At 35.0% G+C, this 17,710-nt stretch overlaps 2 protein-coding genes across 2 annotated transcripts; both read right to left on the reverse strand.

Moving 5' to 3' along the window:
- Positions 1–2,575: 2,575 nt before the first annotated feature.
- Positions 2,576–13,958, reverse strand: LOC123533000 (polypeptide N-acetylgalactosaminyltransferase 5-like). The gene is made up of 11 exons (XM_045314640.2): positions 13,815–13,958; positions 13,014–13,195; positions 12,431–12,595; positions 11,362–11,453; positions 9,699–9,817; positions 8,923–9,040; positions 7,742–7,933; positions 6,345–6,473; positions 5,834–5,929; positions 5,420–5,560; positions 2,576–3,200 (listed from the first exon to the last, which is right to left on the reverse strand). Exons 1-11 carry the CDS (start codon positions 13,928–13,930, stop codon positions 3,051–3,053), a joined length of 1,500 nt encoding a protein of 499 aa, XP_045170575.1. The 5' UTR covers positions 13,931–13,958; the 3' UTR covers positions 2,576–3,050.
- A 1,014-nt stretch (positions 13,959–14,972) lies between these two features.
- LOC123532985 (DNA ligase 1-like) lies at positions 14,973–16,775 on the reverse strand. The gene has a single exon (XM_045314627.2). It carries the CDS (start codon positions 16,746–16,748, stop codon positions 15,009–15,011), a length of 1,740 nt encoding a protein of 579 aa, XP_045170562.2. The 5' UTR covers positions 16,749–16,775; the 3' UTR covers positions 14,973–15,008.
- Between the last annotated feature and the right edge of the window lie 935 nt (positions 16,776–17,710).

Below are 17,710 nucleotides of genomic sequence, written 5' to 3' on the forward strand. Positions count from 1 at the left end.
ATGACAACAATTATAGGTTTACGTCTTGTATAATTATTTTCCTTTGTTTTGAATGATTGCTATTGCTGAAATAAATTTCATTTTAAACACTGAAATAACAAGTCTAGTAATAAAAACAGTTAATTTAGCATATTGTTAATAAATTATTTTTCCTTGTGTATAATAAGTAAAAATATTCAGATACTATTTCTGTTACATTCGAACACATAATAAAGAATTAGGCTAATATTTAAATGTCATAAGTTTATAGCCAATGTTTTGGAAAGATACATACATCTTTGTTAATATTTGTAGATATAATATATGTGTATAAGTAATAATATATATTATATATATCGTTAGTGTACCTGTACATTTGTCTAAAATGTCTTTCTGTACTGCATTATATTGTTATGGGCCGGTGGCCAGTATCAAATAAACATTTTGTCATTGTCATTGTCATTGTCATTGTAAAATCTTCCTTTTTCTATAGGTAATTTATGATTCATACACCTGAATTTACATAGTGTAACAGCAAGATCATTTTGCAGAAGTTTGAAATATTTTTCAAATACATGTTCTTGTTTATACATTCTGTAATTCAAACCTTTACTTGAATTATTAACAATACTATTCCAGTTTTGTATAAATTGGTCGTTAAACCTGAAGTTAACAATCCTTTTAAATGAGCTAAAACGGCAAAGTTTTCTGTTCAAACCAATAATTGGACATACCCAGATTATTCAAATTATCTCGAACAAAGGAGATCCAACTAAATTTAATATTTAATCTTTCATGCAGAAAAAGTGATTTCTATAAATGATATTGCAAATTTTATCTTCCTTGGAATTCACAAGCTTACACTAATAATATAATACTCTACTTTTGATACGATTAGAAAGTGGTGTAATACCAAATTCGACATATAACATACAGTTAGATGTGCTCTGCTTCAGATTCAAAATATATTTAAGATATTTCAATTGAAATTTATCAATAATATCAATATTTTCAATTCCCCATACTTCCGAGCTATATAAAAGAATAGATGCGACCAAGGTGTCAAATAGTTGCAATTGCATATCAATAGGCAAGTGTAATTTTCTAGACTTTTCTAGACATGGCTTTGCGGGCTTGATCCGTCGAATAGGTTTCCCATAAATTTCCCATTAAAAGAAAAAATAACATCCAAATAAGAAAAATGGTCGACAATATCTAAAACGTTTTCTTCAAAACGAAAGACAGGAAGATTACGGATACCCCTCTTATTTTTCCAAAACATTACTACTTTAGTTTTCGAAGCATGGACTTTAAGGCCCCATAAATTACAATATTCTGACATAGCATTCAAAGCTGTCCGGAGTTCAAGAGCACTTTCTGCTAGAATAACTGTATCATCAGCATACAATAATAAAAATAGTCTGAGAAAGACCTCTAAATCATTATCACTTAACATCTGGTTAACATTTTCAGACAAAAGTTGCAAACCTGTGTATTTAGTGGACATAAAGTCATTCAAATCATTTAAAAATAATGAAAACAGTACAGGCGATAAATTTTCAACTTGTCTAACACCAGTCTGACTAGCAAAAAAAATCAGACAAAGTACAATTTGACTTTACACATGAAGGATTTTGAAACATTTTCCATCAACATTATGATTTAAAATTTTACGCCATAAAGCAGTTTAGGAAAAGCGCGTCCCTAGTGGACAGGTGCTCACAGGAAATGCTTTGTTGGCAGTGAATACAGAACTTCATTTGATTGCTGAATATTATCCATCACTCAAAAATAATGCAAGAAAGATTTCCAGTTGGTAGAAAAAATATTATTTTCTTTTAAAAGATCAAGCATTGACCAGAAAATGGGATTAAATGTCATTAATAAGCATAAAGCCAAAAGAACGCGGCAAACAGGTAATGGCGTCACCGTGACAGTGACACCGGCTTTCTATAAATTTTGCAACGTATGATATTCGCTGTTACAGGTATGATGACACTAAATTTTTGTTTCTTTTCAAGTGAATAGTTCTCGCGAATTATTTTAAGCAGTGAATAGTTTCTTTGTCGTTTAAGCTACGCTCACTCAGAGGCTTTGCCTTTTTCATATTATGTAACTGTGCAAAGATGAGACTCAAACAAATAAATAAATAGATATAAATGTTGTGCTCTTTATGGTCTGACTCCAGACGAGTTGAGTACATTGCTGTGCCCTATTTATGAGTCTGCTATTTTGTCAGTAATGTTAGAATTTATCTCATCCGGGAATTACTATATATACGTGTATCTATACTGTCTTATGAAAGATGTGGTAAGTTTGAGGATAGCATCCCGTAATTGCGTTTAAACAACCCGTTTTCCTTTATGTAGTAATTGACCATGCCACTATTTTCAACTTGTTTTTTTTTTTTTTTTGTCCGTTTCATCTGTTGCATTTTATATATGTTATGCATCTTGTCTTGTTAGGGATGTTACTTCTCTACTACCACACCCCTTTTCATGTCCCCCACCGTTATATGCCTAACCGTTCATGCCCCTATCCCTTTTCTCATGCCATTTTCCACTCTTCAATCTATTTCATTCCATCCTTTATATAATCAAAATGCACTTATTGATGAGTATTTAAAGTAACCCATCAACTTTGTCTTCTACCACAGTTTCTATTTGTGGTTGACCTACTTTCTGATGTGTGACTAAGGCTATGTTTGCTCTGCGAAATGCTTCCAAGGAGACTACTCTAACATTTTACATTTTGGCGGGTTTGTATCTATCAAGCAATTTACCGAATGAAAACAATGGATACTGTCGGTATCATCTGTGATAAGATTCATCCCCAGGTCATGTGTCTTAATACTTTAAAAGCTGACATTTCAATAAATCAATATCTCAAGCACCTATCTCTTTCAAATAAATATAATACAATTAATGTTGCAACTTTATCCTCACATCAACTGCTGTAGCATTCCAAACAAAAATCTTTCACTACTTTCACATTAAATTATTATTATTGTAGTATAAACAACATCTCTAGCATATATCCATTTCAAATACGAATAATACATATGTGCAGTGTTATCTCCCTGTAAATTTATCCTCAATCCCAGTATTGTGCCATTTCCAATGCAACCTGTCATTATTTTCACATTTAAGCATCTGTAGAGTATGTTTTTTATTGGTTAACCCAAGGCAAAGATGAGTTTCAGGATTATATAACCATCCATTCTGTAAAAAAAAAAGATCAAAGTAGAATCTACAACTAAAAAAATGAAAACATAGACTGCAATTTAATGATTATATTGTTTGGGTTACCGTTAAGCACGTTATGATCCGAATACAACATCCATTTCAATATTATTTGTAAAAATGCTGACGAAAAATGATTAATCCTTACATTGTGCCTTATGACGACGTGACCACTTGTTCAAGATTATGTTACTGTCTTAAATCATTCCTCTATGGTGGACAATGATTAAATACTACTATAGGTTGAGGCTCAATGTATGTTTGTTCCTTAAATGACATGCTTTATCAGAATATACTCTTTGTAATCGCTTTACTCACGTATGAAAATGCCTTTCGGGAATATTGAAGAACACACTTTATTTATTTGTAACAATTGCTAATCCCATGTCTTAATGCAAACCACTACAAGAGCTCTTATGGAATTTTACATTATTGGACAATATCATAAGAATAACACATTCTAAAGAAACCTCTTTTAATAGCTCTAGCAGCATTTTACATAATTATATTGGAAATGGTTATAGACATAATATATCTTAAAGTAACCCACTCAAAGAGCTCTTGCAGCGTGTCACGAATAGGGAAAACGGTCATAAACACGGTATATCTTAGAGTATCTACCCTAATAACTCTTACAGCATGTCACATATACGGACAACGGCCATAAACTACAACATGTCACTTATACTGACAATAGTTATAAACTGAAGTAGGTCGCGTTTACGAAAATTTGTTTGTTTGATTTTGGTTAAACACCGTTTTTCAACAGTATTTAAGTTATGTTACGACAGGCAGTTAACCAAGCCATTGTTCTTGTATTCTGTACGATTACAAACCTGTTCTCCTCAATCAGCTGCCAACTTCCCCACATGAATCAGATATGGAGGACGAGTGATGTCAGACACAATGTCTTCTATCAAAACGTCACGGAGAACAAACACCCCGCCAAGGGATTGACATTTATGATCGTTGAACTACAGCATGTCAAAAATGCGGACAATGGTCTTAAAAAACAGTGTGCCAAATATACGGACAACGATCATAAACTACAGCATGCCACAAAATACGGACAATGGTCATAAACTAGCGTGTCAAACATACGAGCAACAATAAGTTACAGCATGTCACGAATTATGGCCAATGTTCATAAGCTATAGTGTATTTCATATATGGACAGCGGTCATAAACTAAAGCAAGTCACAAAATAAGGACAATGGCCATAAACTACTGTGTCTCACATATACGAACAATGGTCATAAACTAAAGCAAGTCACAAAATAAGGACAATGGCCATAAACTACTGTGTCTCACGTATACGGACAACGGTCATAAACTAAAGCAAGTCACAAAATAAGGACAATGGCCATAAACTACTGTGTCTCACATATACGGACAACGGTCATAAACTACAGCAAGTCACAAAATAAGGACAGTGGCCATAAACTACTGTGTCTCACATATACGGACAACGGTCATAAACTAAAGCAAGTCACAAAATAAGGACAATGGCCATAAACTACTGTGTCTCACATATACGAACAGCGATCATAAATTAAAGCAAGCCACAAAATAAGGACAATGGCCATAACCTACTGTGTCTCACATATACGGACAACGACCATAAACTAAAGCAAGTCACAAAATAAGGACAGTGGCCATAAACTACTGTGTCTCACATATACGGACAACGGTCATAAACTAAAGTAAGTCACAAAATAAGGATAATGGCCATAAACTACTGTGTCTCACATATACGAACAACGATCATAAACTAAAGCAAGCCACAAAATAAGGACAATGGCCATAAACTACTGTGTCTCACATATACGGACAACGGTCATAAACTACAGCACGTCAAATAATACGGATACCGATCATTATGTACAAAATGTCACATATACGAGCAACGATAATTAAATTACAGCATGTCACATATACGGACAACATTCATAAACTTCAGCATGCCACATATATGGACAACCGTCATACAATTCAGTTTGTCACATAATACTGACAACAGTCATAAACTTCAGCATGTCACATATACGGAAAAAGGTCATTAATTAACTTCACCATGTACCAGATACGAACAACGATCATACACTACAGTGTATTACACATATTGATAACGATTTTTATCATAAGTGTCTTACAGTAATTCATATACTAGGGTAAAATCTATCACAGAAAAGTTATACCTTAGTATATACCCAGTGCTGCTTAGGTCCTCCACCATCACACCTCTCTAAAGTTGGTCTTGGATCATCTTTGATGTTCTCAGGATATTCAATACAGCCGATCTCCCTTTGCAGAGCATTAAGTTTTGACAGGTGCCAGAACTAAATAATGAAAACTTTGACTTTTTGTAGTATGCAAACTACGGACTAACAAGACTCTCCTATAATAAATGTAATGTACTAAAATGAACTAACTGATCAGCGAATGTCGGATGGAGATTATGAAGTAACGACTACATGTTAGAATACGGAATAACCTTATTGAGAATGTAAACGCTATCAGTGTGTTTTATTATTATGAAACGCGTTAAAACACCGGTTGAAAACGACACTAACAAATGTTTTATTCTAGGATGAAAGTTGAAACACATTTACCTGAGTTGTTTTATTACTACATCTCGACGCACCTATATGAGCCGATATAATGTTGATACCACTGTCTATACATACATCATACGCAGGGTTCCTGATCTTAAATTGTACATTACATTTGCATTTCATGAAATTTCAATATAATTAAGATAATTTTATGCGAATGTCCAATACTTATTTATTTAAACACTGATGATAACTTAATATATTATTATATAGTCAAATTGGGTGCAAAGAAAGACAGGAATTATAAATATATATTCTACTACCGTTAATACCAACACGTCAATCATTGTCTTGCCCCAACTGACATTACATTTAACTGCACAATAAAATCGTTTGTCTTGCAACTATATAATATCAGTACGACCTCGTTCTGGTTACAAAACCGTCCGTTTAACGAGTCATTAGCTCATTGTTGCCACGTTTAACTGAAATTCACATTATTTTGTAAATCGTGTTCGAAGTTATTACAATCATAGAATTAAACTAGCGTCATAAGTGCATACATTACCTCCCCTAGAAGCAGCGCTCGTCCTGGAACATAAAGCCCCGGATACACGTTATCTATATACCATTGGAACGACATACACTTTAATTGTCTCCGTAGTTCAGTTCTTTCCGAAATGTTCCCTACATCAATCTACAATAAAATTATAACTGTGACAAACTTAGGTAATATGTACTGGTAGAAAAACCCAGCAGCATTTGGGACTGATAGTAAATGGCAACCAAAATTCAAATGTACACTTCTGGTTCGAACTGCTGTGCAGACCATGCTCTGACACTTGGTTTGGACTAAGATTACTAGTTTCTGAAATTCAATGAAGCACAGAAACCGAGGGATGCCGATATGTTTTTATCAGGGTTTACGTCACACCGACACGATTGTAAGTTAAACGGCGAATTTAAAGCCATTTCATGGTGGAAAAAGATCCCAGGTGCTCCTCCGAGCATGAATTCAGTCACTCAGGTAGAGCCAGCAGCCATCCTCAATCCAACTGGATGGCTTCCTAACATGATTTTTTTACACCCGAAGCAAGGGTTCGAACGCACAGCCGTTATAGATAAGTGTTTCGAACTTAAATACTAGGCCATGGAGGCTCCAGTCATTTGTGTAGGTGGATTTGATTAGATATCTCGCTTTCTAGTAACATGCATGTTCAGGCGCTGCGTTATTAGATCATATTTTACCAGCAGTAAAACTTTCTCTGCAGTCGATTTGTCCGCGCGCTTTGCTCAATAGGGGGAGCAAATATCGTAAGTTAAACTTTTCCGTGACGATCAATAAAAGACACGGTGACTGAAATCATTCCTCTTCCACCTCTGATTCATGTTGGGAAGTTGGCAGTTACTTGCGGAGAACAGGTTAGTACTGGTAAGGTTAACTGTCCACCATAATATAACTGAAATACTGTTGAAAAACGGCACTGAACCCACAGCAAACAAACAAACGTAACGATGGCGTGGAGCGAATGCATGTACCAGTGCACAGTAACGATGGCGTGGAGCGAATGCATGTACCAGTGCACAGTAACGATGGCGTGGAGCGAATGCATGTACCAGTGCACAGTAGCGATGGCGTGGAGCGAATGCATGTACCAGTGCACAGTTACGATGGCGTGGAGCGAATGCATGTACCAGTGCACAGTAACGATGGCGTGGAGCGAATGCATGTACCAGTGCACAGTAACGATGGCGTGGAGCGAATGCATGTACCAGTGCACAGTACCAGTTCACATAGTCATTGTAAGTAAAGAAGAATTCAGTGGTTACATATATTTTACATTTAAGCGTAGGACTAACTCAAGATGCATCTTTTTTATCAGAACTATGACATGTTTTTATCATTTTCTATGCGCATAAGAATAATACAAAAATAATGATCCGAGACTTAATGCGGTATTTTACCTCTTCCATTCCCTTCTCTACATAAAATTTCTTAAAATTATCCATCCATACGCTGGCCGTTCTGAGATTGTTCCTTACTGAAGCCTTGTCAACTTCTGTTTTCATGGTAACCTCCAATGGATTTGTCTGTCTGAATAAATGAGCCACGTTTGAACAAGGGTGAATTTCAACCGAGCCTCCACACATCCATACCTACATACAAAATATATACATATATGGACAACCTTATACAATAGCAGCAAAACGGTGAAACATTTGTTCTTTTAGTTTTATGTCTATAAAATCTACAAGAAGCTCCTTTTGCAGCACAGAACGCCACCAGACAAAATTATAGCAGGCTCGTTCACGACAAGTAATATAGGTGCCCCAAAGCAGCGGCTTAAACGGAATTCTGTTATTATAGAACTGAATATGATCAAAGATACTAAATGAGCAGAAAATTTACCAACAACGACTTACTTGTTGTTTTTAAACATTTGTTGTTTGGTATATGAAAAGTGTATTTAAAACGGTTGTAATTTATTTCACAAGGGCATTTCATTGACACTGAGGAAATCAACGACTGTCACGGGTTTGTTTCCAGTTTCGTGCTGTTAAAGGCATAACACGCTAAATATCGCGCCGACTTAATTCTATACAAAATTAATTAACTCCTCTGGTCATCATTAACATTTATTTTTATACAGACTCAGTATAAAATAACAAATAACCAAACATTTTGAAGAATATGTATTGCAAGAAAATTCATTTCTGTCACACAAATACAATGAAAATTCTATATTTTAGTTCAGCAAGAAGTTCATGGAATGTATATGAACTTGTCTTAACCAGGATTTATCTTCTGAAATAATGTTCCTTCAATTTTCTAGAAGCTTTAGTGTTGAATATCTTAAACCTTTTTTCTTTTGAAAGACATGTATTCTGTAATTTTTTATTTCAATTTTGTAACTAACCGTACAGACGAAAATGTTACTTGTAAGGTCTCGCCAAGGAACGCGCATGAGTAAAATATTTGTTATAACAGCACGAGACTTCCTCGTTAAAACACCTCCACCAACAGAAAACGATAGCAACGGCAGTTTTATGATACAGTGTACTAAACTGCTTTCTTTACTCGGACATGAATCTTCAGAAGATCGTTTTTAGGGATGTGTTCTTCTGCACAGGTTTGGTTATCTTACCCTGAATGATAGTTCGAGATTTTCACCGCCCCATAGGTTCATGTCCTTATCATAAGCTCCTATTTTGTAGAAATAACTCTTGTATATTGAAAACATTCCACCTGAAAATACTGGGGACCTACAAAAGAATCACAGATATTGTTAAATTAGCGACATCGTTTAATCATCGACATGTCGTATTGTCGTGCGTCTTGTCCTGCGTCTTTCCGTGTTGTTGACCGTCGTATTGTATATCGTGCGTCGACCTAGAAGAGTAGACGGTCGACACACAACACGACTTGCGACAATACGACAAGATATCGCGACATTAATGCCGGGCGTCGTGTCACATTTTCGTTCATCGTGTTGCATGTCACATTGTATTGTCGAGTGTCGTGTTATATGTCATGTCGCGCGTCGTGAATAGACCTTAAACACGACGGGCGACACACGACACGAGGTAAACAGAATTGCGTAGACAAAGACTTCGACTAAAATTGTGATTTATAACTTACAGTCTAAAACTTCAATTAATAACCATCACAACAAACCAGGCAAAGCAAATAAGAGATCTCCTTGACCGAGTGGTTAATGTCGTTAACTTCTAATCACCTTCCCCTCACCGCTGTAATTCCGAAACTCTACAAGGGAACCTGTAATGAAGCCATCAAGCTGGCTGTACCCTTGTGACAAAGTATCATCTCTATCTTTCCTATAATGGCCAATGCTTCCCTTTCATTTTCATTCAGTCTCGTTTTAAATATACTTTACTTTTTATTATAATTGTAAAGTGGTACCTAGCTGTGTCTGTATCTGATGATCTCAGATGTTGATCATTATACTGGACCGGGATCCAATCAAATACTAAATCTGATAGCTGAAAAGTCCCGACATACACTTTATCTTGAATGGCTATCTGAAATATAAACAGCACATTGATTCTACGCATCTATGTCGTCGAATACAATTTGATTTCCTTTCTTTTCCAGATAATCCACTAAACTTTATGTCATAATGAAGAAGCATAACATCACAATACTTTTAATATTTTGTAAGTAGACATTTTGTACTAACTATCACTATATGGTTTCATATCACTGAAATGTTTAAAAGTACTGTAAATGATGCCTGTAGATGTAATCGTTTATATGAAATAAAGAAAGAAATTAATGAATATTATGCAACCTACTAACCTCGTTCTGAAACCCCTACTGTTTCATCCAAAAAATCCGTAAAAATATTTTTCATGAATATTCCGGTCATTGTTTGCATTGATCCAGAAGATATTCATAGAGAAATCCTATAAGTTATATATTATCAAATATAGTTGCCCATACCGATACATTCAAGTAATTGAACTGATTGGTGGAAAATATCTAAAATCGTTTCATTTCATATGGAACATGTGCAGGTAATTGTTTGAAAATACGTTACTTTTGTTCAATTAAAACTTACAGTAGAGATGGAAGCGCATATCAAATTTTAAAGGTGAAAAACAATCTAACGCTCGACATTAGAAAGAGATGTAAATTTAGAATAAGAGTGAAAACCTTATTTTTGAAAATGTGGAAATATTTTTTCTAAAATTAAGGTAAATCAGATCCAATGGTTCACTTTTTAACTTGATACTGATATACATAGAAAACATATAACTTCATATAAAAGGCTAAATTCTCACTGGATTTTTCCCAAATTTTATTTATCGTTCGAATCTTGTCACAGTCTTCATAAAGAAATACTGGATATCTGCATTGTGATATTTTCAATGTTATATCAAAACTTCTGTCCCTAAATATTTTATCAAAACAAAAAACTGACATTGATCCTATTGGATTTATCAAAAAAGATTAGCCATTGTATCTCATTTCACTTTTTTTCTTAAACAAGAAGAGAGAGAATAGTTTAAAGTAATAAATTCGCATAAAACAACTATCAAAAACTATATCGGAAGCAGTTTCAAATGGAACATAATTTATTTCCAAAAGCCTTAACTTTTTAGGGGGCCTCTCAAAATCAAACACGATTTAAAAAATAAAAACATCCTTATAGTTTCTAGGGGTACCCGAGTGGTAAAGATCGCCGACTTCAAGTCCCTTGCCCCGCACCGCTGTGTAGGGGTGCCGGAGTGGTAAAGATCGCCGACTTCAAGTCCCTTGCCCCGCACCGCTGTGGGTTCTAGGGGTACCCGCATGGTAAAGGTCGCCGACTTCAAGTCCGTTGCCCCGCACCGCTGTGAGTTTGAAACCTCTCCTGTGTGTAGAATACTTTCATGAGAGAAAGACATCCAGCTGACTTGCGAAAGATTGTTGGTTCTACCCAGGTGCCCGCCCCGTGCCTGAAATAAGTCTCGCAGGGTTACATAGGGTCTTCCTTCACCACGAAAATCTGAAAAGTCGCCATATGACCTGTAACTGTGAACCCAACAAATACAAACTTATTTAGTTTTTAATCTGCTGTTACCTTAAACGTTTTTCCTGATATTGTTTGAAGTTGCGGGCATACAACAGTATCTGATTTCTCCACTAATCGTTCAAGCAATGGTTCCAGCCATCCTGAAAATAAAGGCTATTTTATATAGGTACTAAATTATTATTAAAGTGCCGCAAACAGTTTTTTCATGTGTGCATGGGATCATGGAATAACAACAGCAGTCCTCATCAACAAGTTTCTATTTTTTTCTGCCTTGATGGTAATAGGACACGTCTGGCATTATGTTCTAGATTTCTTGAACGAAAGTTCAAATACATACTTAAAATCTGCAAACGGTGTCTCATCACTAACTACATCTAATATGAGAATAGGCGCTACCTGTCTTACGGGAACATCCACTACAGAATCAAAAATGTTAGCGTCACACAATAGACGGATAGACGTCTGAATCTCGGTTGTAAAGGCTGAACCACTAAATCTAGGTATTCTTTATATCATATAAAAGCCACTTACATGAAAACGTTTCTTCGGCATTTTCTAGCATACAAGATATTAAGAGACTATATTCTCGCAAAGAATTATATCGCAACTATAGAAAAAGACAAAAAAAGCTTTTATATAGGAAAGCTACCATTCGTTAAATATCCACACCCCCCCCCCCCCCCCCCTCCACCACACACACACACACACACACACACACACACACACACACTTAGAAGTTCCTACGCCTCCATTTTTATCTGCCATTCGCTGGGCTACATATGCTACATATGCATACTGAAACGCAGTAATATAAAAGAAAACACAATGCTTGTCGGAGAACAGGCACGAGGAAATGAAGAAAGATTAGGCGTATATTTATATTATGACTACTTGTGACTACAGAAGTGTAGGTTTACATTTGATTTGGTAGTGATCAGCCTAAAGAGTCAATCAATATTGTATGAGGCTCATGGCAAAGCAGGTAGAAACATCTGTAAATTCATTACACGCGAGTATATCACAGACATTTTACCAGTCTGTAACCACATGCCTGCGGAAACACGTGAAAATTTGTTTTGAAAGTTCACGTGAGTATCTAGAAACATGGAGTAATTACCTTTAAAACATTCAACGTGAGCATCTAGAAACGTCAGTACTGGCGCTGTCGCATTCCTGGTACCAATTAAGCGAGCTCTGATAAGTCCTTCATGTTTTATTGTTCTTAACAGACGAACTTTCCGAATCCTAGAAATAGCTAAAGCAAGGGGCTGCTTCATTTCATCTGTAAAAGGAAAAATCAAATGAACTCAGAGTGTCTTTATATGTTTTCATTTCGGCCAATCAAAAGCGTTGTACGGTTTGCTTTATTGTTTACAAAACAGACCTTTTAACTAAGTACTTTCAGCTCAACATGTTTGGTTTTTTTTTCTAGATTTTATTTAAATAAGAATGAATTTTACATCGTATATATGTTTTAATATTATATATTTTATTTTTTATCTTTTTTTTTTCAAGCGTTTATTTTTGTGTAGGAACACAGTCTTAGCCAAATCCAAAAAAATTCTGAGTAATCGTTGCATGGAAAGCTTGCCAACAGATGTGATATCTCACACTGGCATTTAAATATTTAACTATTACAAAAAAAACAAAAACAATCATCTTATCTTTTCAATTAAACAAAGTTATTTTTTTTAATTTACCTAACGTCGAAAAGTCGTCAACGAGAATTATTTCTTTGAGTAAGAAATCGGGAGTCCTTCTGATCACAGAAAATATTGTGCGCATTAATACAGACAGCGCCTCGTTGTGAAAAACAATGATGACACTGGTTTGGGGAAGATCCGTCGTTTCGGGGTTGACGTCATAGTTTATCTTCTTGCAACTGAAAACAAGCAAATGTTAAATGAACTATATGAGGAGGCCTAACAAACTGTATACTTCGAAGTGAATAACGATATAAACTTGTAAATGTGAATAACTCTAAGTCAGTTATTTTATGGACCTTAATTTCACTGCTTCTACCACGCGGCTTTTTGTGAGGACATAAATTCGTGGAAAATTTTTGATAGGCACAGTCTCAAAATCCATGAAAATTAATGAAGCAGGGATAAAATCTGCCGTGCCCTTTTACTTTACATGTGGTAACAAATAGCATTATGTGAAATCATTTAAATTCATGGGCAAAACATTTCGTGGTTTCCTCCATAAATGCCGTTTCTAGGGGGGCTCGAATTCTATAGCATTTAATGTATTGTGTTGCTACAAATCTGTATAACATGTTTAATGCAATAACTATATCAAATTGAATTGGACGGAATTCAATTGACTTCGTGTTTTTAAACCGTAAAGAGAACATATAATGGAATTTCATATGTTTGTTCCTATTTAATTTCGTGATTTGACCGAACCGGGAAATCAACCAAAAATAGTCGCCACGAATATTGATGATTTCACAATAATGTAAAGTAACTTGTTTTCAAGTAGGGAAATTGATTACTTACTTTTCGCTGCGGATATCAGGCAGTGTTCTGTTGAAGGGAATCATGTCACTTATATAGGCATTGAAACCATGGAGTATGTATAACTGCTGCATTTTATGTGTCTCTTGTGCGGACATTTTGTCATAATCAAGGACGACTCCTGCACCCATTTCTCCTGTAAATAGGAAGCGTGTAATGACAATTACTCAATTATGTATTCAGCGTACACGTTTCGGCACACCTCGGTTTTGTGCAGAAAATACGAGATGTACTCGGTGGGCTAGATTTACTTCGTAACAATGCCAGAATAGCAACGAGAGTACATAGTCACACGGAAATTGCCGACTGTTATTCCGGTTCACTACCTTAACCCTTACCCTGCTAAATTTCTATAATGAACTTGTCAATCTTTCAATTTGGACAGTACCATTAACTGTTAAAAGGGATGCTTACCAAAACGATACTGACTGAATAGCGAACAGTGCAGACCATGATCAGACTGCACGGATGTGCAGGCTGATCTTGGTCTGCACTGGTCGCAAACCACGATCAGACTGCACGGATGTGCAGGCTGATCTTGATCTGCACTAGTCGCAAAGGCATACTCACTTGCCGCCAGCAGTCTATAGGTGAAACAGTAGCATTCAGTAGGTGATATTTGTATTTGCATTTGTATGTTACAGTTAATTCTTTCGAAAACTGAGCACTGCATTATTTTAATCTGTGAAAACTAAACTAAAATTTTTGCAATGTGAAAGAAAATGCTCTACTTTGTCCATTTATCAAATGATTTTAAGACTGAGCTTCTTTCGACAAATGACGATTTCTAGCACATGTTACTGTGAAATTATTTATATTTGCTGAAGACTGATTTTCGTGAATCAGACCATGGAATGAACTCTCGATGAACAAATTGTAAGTGCCACATAGTTTTCAACAATTGTTTATTTTTATTTCGTTACAAATGGCATTCCTTTTAAAAAGGGGACAACTTTTTTTTATATATATTATCAAGTCGTACGGGACAAAACAGTAGAACATGTAATGGACAGGTAGAGTGTTGGTATTTGTTGTTTGTTTACCAATTATTTCTGTGTTTTGATGATATACTCTTAAACCTTAATCTACAAACGTAAGTTTCAATTTCTTAAAATTACCCAACATATTTAGTTTTGAAACTTCAAGATGGTATTATCCAAGCACTTTTTATTAAGATTACGCAGTTAGCTTACCAATACCAGAAGTGTTCGTGCGTTTTTCTCCATCATTTTCATTTATTCTTTGTATTCGAATAGTGTCTTTTGCATGAATTTTCCCATTTAACATATTTTGTTTATCATTCTGTTTTAACGAATCATTTATTCCGTATCTAAGCTCCAACTTTTCTCTTTCTTTTTCCTTCAAACCAGTCACAAATCGTTGTTTAGGACCGTCTGGTTTAAGTGTCTTTCCTAACATATTGATTTCTAAATGTTTAACTGGAAATATATCTTTTTCTTGCTTCATTTGATTCGACTTAGCTACATTATCAGTTTCGTTGGCTCGATCATAATTCTTGATTTCTTCTTCGTTTGCTGGGTCGATCCCATCGTCTTCCGACTGTTTATGTACCACTTTACCATTGTTTTGTCCAAATTTATTAAATATTGCAAATGGTTGACCTCCATGGTTAATGTGTTCATTGCCTTTTCTAACATTTAACAATTTATTCTTTGCAGGTGATTTTGTAATTGTTTCAACCTTTGGAAATTTCTGTATTTTCTGTACTATGTCATCCACTCCATTGTCATTTTGTACAAATGCTTTATTGAGACCATTATAACCGTTGGATTTTTTGTTAGCATTCTTGGGCTGTAAGCCAATTTTAGTAGGACCTTGTATGGCAATATTTTCTTGAGGATTTTTATGAAAGAAATCATTCGATTTCTGATTAGATTCATCGTACTTGTCTATTGATATCTCATTGTTTTCAATATCATCACCGTTTCCGTCTTCAGATTCAACATTGTCATCTTCTCCGTCGTCTAAAACATACGCATGCGCATTATAGACATCGTTGAAATTTCTATACTTAGCTGCTCTGTCAGTTTCGACTTCTTCCGAATCTTCGATCATATTTTTGTTACCACGTACTGTATCCCTTTCAGCAGGTTCGACAACTTCCTCTTCAAGGATTTCATCATTGTTCATTACCAGATTTTTTTTCGCCTTTCTTACAGATAACGCATCTTGTAGTTTGGAATCTTCATCGTTAATTTTCTGTAAATTAGCATTATTCTTATTTTGCCAACGATTCCATTTGAGAATATCATTGTCTTCTACAGAAACAGAAATATTCAAATATTTGTCACCTGCACCAGCATTTGCACCAAAATTCTTATTCTTATTTTCATTATATTTTTCGTTACTCTTTACAGAAATATTTGAACGAAGTATTAATTTATCACCTTTTTTAACTTCATCAATTATCCTTCTCGTGTCATTCTTTTGCAAATGCCTATTGTTGATTGCAGTAGCTTCTTCTTCCTCTTCTTCTTCCTCCTCTTTACTTTCTTCTATTTCTTCTTCTTCTTCTTCTTTTTCTTCTTCTTCTTCAGTTTGATCTTTCTCTTGTTTGTTGTTCTCTTTTAAAGAATTATTTCGCAACATCATATTTTTAAGTTCCAGTGAGTCTTTCGCAAGAATTGGTATTTCCCCTTGTTTGATATTCCTATGTGAAGGATCCTTGTTTTGGTTATTTTCCCATTTCAAATCACTGCGGTATTTTTGTTCTTGAACGGTTCTACCAGTGTCACCGTCTTTGGTGTCCTGTCTAAACGGTGTATACATGTTTTCCTCAGCTCTTTTATCTTCCGTTCCGTTCTTTATCACAAGAAATGTTATACTTATCCATGTACACATACATACTGCGGTAACAATAAAGAACATTTGTCTTGACAATCGGAAATGCACCATTTTATTACAAATCAAAATATCACACAATTTATTTGAGCTTCTTCTTCTAAATGTTTTGAAATAATTTCTACGAACGGTATGATATTTTCCTGTTACTAGGAAAGTAAAACTATTTCTCATGTTTCTTGTCGCCCGGTAAAGATTTCACCTGGTCAAGATTAGGACCAAACATAGTTTATATTTTTGTACAAAAATACAATATACCATTATCCTAGTTTTCTCCAAAATTTTGAAAAAAAAAAAGATTGTATTGCTCTATTATATTAATTGCAACATTATAATGCATTAACGATTTTTCACAAACTTCTATTATGGTTGGTTGGCCTTATTTTGAACAGATGCTGCTGTGCTAATCCGCAAAACGGTTTATCCCTACTAAACATTGAATATATTGAACAGCTGTGTTAATTAAGTTTATCTGCATTGCAGTTGGGTGTTATAGGGTTTAGATAACAGCTTGTTTTCCTTTTATGGGCCCTTTTAAACGTTATCGAATAAAACAGTAATAGTCGCTGTCCAGTTGAATCCTAAAATACTTTGATATAATGGGATTGTTGATCAGGAAACTGGTATAGTGTCGCGTAAGTCGATCTACATATTTTCGTCGACGGGATCTCGCAATGAAATATTTCACGAAATGTTAGGTTTGCTCTTACAAGAACAAAAGTCTCTTTATTATTAATGTTGAAGGATATTTCTTAGCATTTTGAGTCTTGAATATTGCTATTTTTTAACTTAAAACATATAAACTTGTACATATATGTATCATATCTGTTTCTGATCATAATGTAACGTGTTTAACTTTAGTCCTATACCTATAAAGAAAACGTACGACTGCAAAGGAGGCAGCATGCTATTGATCTTCTAATGTTTCATTTACGAATTTTCGAATGTGTTTCTGAATCGACTTTGGCCATGTGGTTAATGTCACTGACTTCAGTCATTTGCGCCTTCGAAAATAT

The sequence above is a fragment of the Mercenaria mercenaria genome, chromosome 11 (assembly GCF_021730395.1).
Source record: "Mercenaria mercenaria strain notata chromosome 11, MADL_Memer_1, whole genome shotgun sequence".
NCBI classification, from domain to species: Eukaryota; Metazoa; Mollusca; class Bivalvia; order Venerida; family Veneridae; genus Mercenaria; species Mercenaria mercenaria.

Excerpts from the sequence above, each read along its gene's own strand:
- LOC123533000 (XM_045314640.2), bottom strand. The coding sequence starts at position 13,930 with ATGTCCGCACAAGAGACACATAAAATGCAGCAGTTATACATACTCCAT. Across the intron at positions 11,454-12,430 it reads TCACGTTGAATGTTTTAAAG|GATGGCTGGAACCATTGCTT; the intron begins GTAATTACTCCA and ends CTTTATTTTCAG. Across the intron at positions 9,818-11,361 it reads TATCAGGAAAAACGTTTAAG|ATAGCCATTCAAGATAAAGT; the intron begins GTAACAGCAGAT and ends TTTATATTTCAG.
- LOC123532985 (XM_045314627.2), bottom strand. The coding sequence starts at position 16,748 with ATGGTGCATTTCCGATTGTCAAGACAAATGTTCTTTATTGTTACCGCA.